Source organism: Camellia sinensis, chromosome 14 (assembly GCF_055761805.1).
Source record: "Camellia sinensis isolate YWXY chromosome 14, ASM5576180v1, whole genome shotgun sequence".
NCBI lineage: Eukaryota > Viridiplantae > Streptophyta > Magnoliopsida > Ericales > Theaceae > Camellia > Camellia sinensis.
In genome coordinates, this window is record NC_138974.1 from 85,332,038 (window position 1) to 85,336,095 (window position 4,058).

General features: G+C 51.4%; 1 protein-coding gene across 1 annotated transcript; it reads left to right on the forward strand.

The window, feature by feature from the left end:
• Window positions 1-1,626: 1,626 nt before the first annotated feature.
• On the forward strand, window positions 1,627-3,043 carry LOC114295414 (uncharacterized). The gene is made up of 2 exons (XM_028239633.2): window positions 1,627-2,080; window positions 2,175-3,043. The coding sequence occupies exons 1-2, from the start codon at window positions 1,643-1,645 to the stop codon at window positions 2,796-2,798; spliced, it is 1,062 nt and encodes a 353-aa protein (XP_028095434.2). The 5' UTR covers window positions 1,627-1,642; the 3' UTR covers window positions 2,799-3,043.
• Window positions 3,044-4,058: the final 1,015 nt, after the last annotated feature.

Genomic DNA, 4,058 nt, shown 5'->3' on the forward strand with positions numbered 1-4,058 from the left:
AATCCTTCCCCGGTCATGTTCCTCGGCTTTCAGCCTTTTCGTCGAAAGTAGCTCGGCTGGCTCTTCGTCTCTTCAACCCGTTGCATCAATCCTGACGTAGCCATAAATGGGGACACGTGGCGAGCTCCCATTGGTCATCGAGAAGCCAACCCGCCGTTCTTGTCAGATTTTGAATTTGGGCGGTCTCTTTCGCCTATGTATACTCGCCCCCCACCATTCCATTTCTTCCTACTGCTGCCTCCATTCGTGACGATTCTGAAGCTCAAGCTCGACTGCCATTCTTCGTGATTGTGGGATTAGGCCCTGCCCTTTTCTGGTAAGTCATCCCACCTTTATTCTGTTGCCATTTTCTTTTATTTTACACACATTAGGGTACAAAAACGTAGCATTTAGGGCAAAGGCCATAGAATCTGTCCCAAACCCCCCACTGTTCTTGGTGTTCTTCGTCTTCCTGAAGAACACTGAAGAACTGGGGTGAACCGGGCTCTGGGCCTTCTTTTGATCCAAAAAACCAACCAAACCGGGCAAACAACATGTTTGTTTCAACCCCAGCGAAAACCGAGATAACAAAAGGACTTGGCCGTTCAACCGGGCTAACATCTGGTCCGCTTGGGCGACCGGGCTCCTTAGATAGACAACCGAGGTGGTTTGGCACCCTTAATGACCGAGCTAAAATCCAGCACCTTTCGCGTGACCGCGCTAACACTTAACACTTGCCATCCTTTTCCTGCAGAGTCCAAGGGGACCACTGTCATTCCTGAGGCTCTCAGGACCGGGCAACATCCAATACCCAGAGCCAAACCCCTCAGCCGGGATACACTAAGCCGGCCAACAATGGGGAAATTCCGCTTCCTAGTGGATACTCTGGCTGCGCTGGCCACGTTCAGGGAGGAGTACGGCGTCCCGGCCGATGTCCACCAGCAGCTCGCAGAAGAGGAGACCACACCTTGGGGTAGGGAGGAGTGCCCCTTCACCGTGCTATCCATCGTTGAAGGGGGTCTTCGTTTCCCGCTCAACCCTCTTATAACCGAGTTCCTCCGCCGCACCGGGCTGGCACCCACACAGGTGTCCACCAACACTTATAGAATAATCAACGGCGTTCACGAATTGAACAAACGGCTAGGCACCAACTTAGGCCTAGCCGAGATATTGAGGCAATACACAATGGGCCACACCGGTGACGGCCTAGCTTACTACTTGAAAATAAGACCGGGCAAGGAAAAAATCGTAACCGGCACCCCGGATAAAGATATGCACGACGATGATTTTTTCTGGGTGTCCGGCAATTACGAAACAGCCAAGGTGCCGGGCTGGTGCATAAGCAAGAACTTCGGTTCTTCATGTAAGCCACTCAAACTTGCTCGGTGAACTTAATTCTTTAGTTTAACTAACCGGTTTCCCTGTTTCTTTTGCAGCCATCCAAGCCTTGCAAGCCAACTACCAATTCCCCAACGTCGAAGCAATTCGGGCCGTGCTTAGGTACCGTCACCGGGATTGCAACGATTTACTCGGCTATACCCCGACGTATAGATATTCTGCCCCACGCCGGAGTAGAGTAACCGACTTCCTAAGAGCTCCTTCGCCACCTCCAGATCCAACCCTACCCGACGTCCCGCTAATCCGGCTGACAGACGAGCAAGAGATGGCCAAAAGAAGTCGAATCAAAAACCTGCTCACCGCCACATCTGCCGAGGTGCCGAGCGTGGTAACTCGGTCGCCGGCCGCCGGTCAATCCAATGGCGCCGTGGTCGCCCTTGCCACTCAATCCGCCGGGCAATCCAGCCGAGAAGCCCCTGCACGTCGGGCCGGAAAAAGAGCTCGGGCAGACCCGTCCGCCGAGCTAGTCACCGAGCTTACCACCGAGCACCCAACTGACGCCCCCGCCCCAGTGCCGGCCTGGCGCCCACATTTGAAGCACCGGGGTCAGGACATCCCGGCAACGGCTTCTATCAAAGCTGACAAAGAGCATTTGCTCGCCTTTGATCTGACCAAGGCCCTGCTGCTACCGAGCGACGTGGTCGGCAGCGACCACGTCCCAGACACCCGGTTGGTCAAATCGTCGGTGAAGTCCATGGCCAGGGTAAGTGGATGTTGCTTTGAAAAATTTCATAAGTGTTTGTTCGGTTTCCATTCTGCTCGGTCTCCTTTCTGATCAACTTTGCTTCTTTGTGCAGGCCATTCAAAAACAACACTTGGTTTTGGAGCGCATCCACCGGCTTAGGCAGAAAGCCAACGACACTGCCAGCCAGGTTGAAAGCCTTCAAGCCGAGCTCGGCCGGGCTAAAGCTTCTCTCGAGATGGCCAATGCGGATAATAATAGGCTGCTCGGTCAGCTTAATGCAGCCGAGAAGAAACAAAGTGAGCTCCAGACCGAGGTGGACACCCTCAAGAAGTCAGAGAAGAAAGCTTGCCGGGCTGCTAACAACGCCGGTTTTAACGAGGCCGAGCAGAGCTATAAAAAGCAAGTCTTCGCTACTCAAGACATCTACTTCAAGGCCGGCTGGAAGTCCGCCTGCAAACACCTCGGCCAAGGCTCCGACACCGACGTATTTGCCAACCCTCCTCCAGCTTCGCTACCGGTCTACCTTGTGCCTTATGCAAACGATGTATTCAGCGCCTTGCAAGCGGAGGCCGAGGAAGGACTTGAGGACGGAGAGGGTGACACAGATTCTGAGGCAGAGGAGGCCGAGGTGCAAGAGCAGCCCGGCAATGCTGAGCCCGGTGTCGAAGACGTCAGTCCTACCATCAACCTGGATGCTGGCGAGGACGAGTTCACCAATCTCTCCCCCCTAGTTTAGTTCTCTTGTTCTTTTTTTGTATTTTTGCTTTCAACACTTTTGATGTAACCGGGCTCTGTCCCCACCTTTGTACTGAATTTCTTATCAATGAAAATTCAAATTGTTGCAAGTGTATGCACGGTTGTAATCAGTTCTGTCTTCAGCAAAACATCTCGGTATAACTCATCGTTTGAACACTTTGTCGACCGGAATACATAACACGGTCTAAGCACTTCAGCAGAACAAGACAAATTCATGAACCGAAATAGCCACTTCGATTGTAACAAAGTCAAACAAATCAACTCTTCCAACCGGAGTACATCATCTCGGTTGGGAATCCAAAGTTGGACAAGACACCAACTCTTCCAACCGGAGTACATCATCTCAGTTGGGAATCCTAAGTTGGGCAAGACACCAACTCTTCCAACCGGAGTACATCATCTTGGTTGTGAATCCTAAGTTGGGCAAGACACCAACTCTTCCAACCGGAGCACATCATCTCGGTTGGGAATCCTAAGTTGGGCAAGACACCAACTCTTCCAACCGGAGAACATCATCTCGGTTGGGAATCCTAAGTTGGGCAAGACACCAACTCTTCCAACCGGAATACATCATCTCGGTTGGGAATCCTAAGTTGGACAAGACACCAACTCTTCCAACCAGAGCACATCATCTCGGTTGGGAATCCTAAGTTGGGCAAGACACCAACTCTTCCAACCGGAGCACATCATCTCGGTTGGGAATCCTAAGTTGGGCAAGACACCAACTCTTCCAACCGGAATACATCATCTCGGTTGGGAATCCTAAGTTGGACAAGACACCAACTCTTCCAACCGGAGTACATCATCTCGGTCCGTAATATTAAAACAATAATACAAGTGCTAAAGCAAAATTACTTCTATAATTTGACAAAAAGAATTACATTCTGCTTTGCAAGCCAAAAAATTTCTTTACAAAAAGAGGAAAGTAAAAGCTTAAAAATAATACAATTTCAAGTTGGCCGCATTCCATGGCCGGGGTATGGCTCTTCCCTCTAGATCCTCCAAGTGGTAAGCCCCCTTGCCAGCCAGACCAGTGATCTTGTAGGGTCCTTCCCAATTTGCCCCTAGTTTGCCTTCTCCTGGCACCAGGGTGTTACCCATAATCTTCCTCAAAACCCAATCTCCAACTTTGAACGGTCTGGGGTGCACTGTCTTGTTATACTTCTTGGAGAGCTCTTGTTGGTAGGCGGCCACATGGATGAGGGCCTTCTCCCGGCGCTCTTCCGCTAGGTCGAGCTCC

Bases quoted from the DNA above. Each gene is read 5' to 3' on its own strand.
- LOC114295414 (XM_028239633.2), top strand. From the start codon at position 1,643: ATGGCCAAAAGAAGTCGAATCAAAAACCTGCTCACCGCCACATCTGCC. The intron at 2,081-2,174 runs GTAAGTGGATGT...TTCTTTGTGCAG, and splicing joins CGGTGAAGTCCATGGCCAGG to GCCATTCAAAAACAACACTT.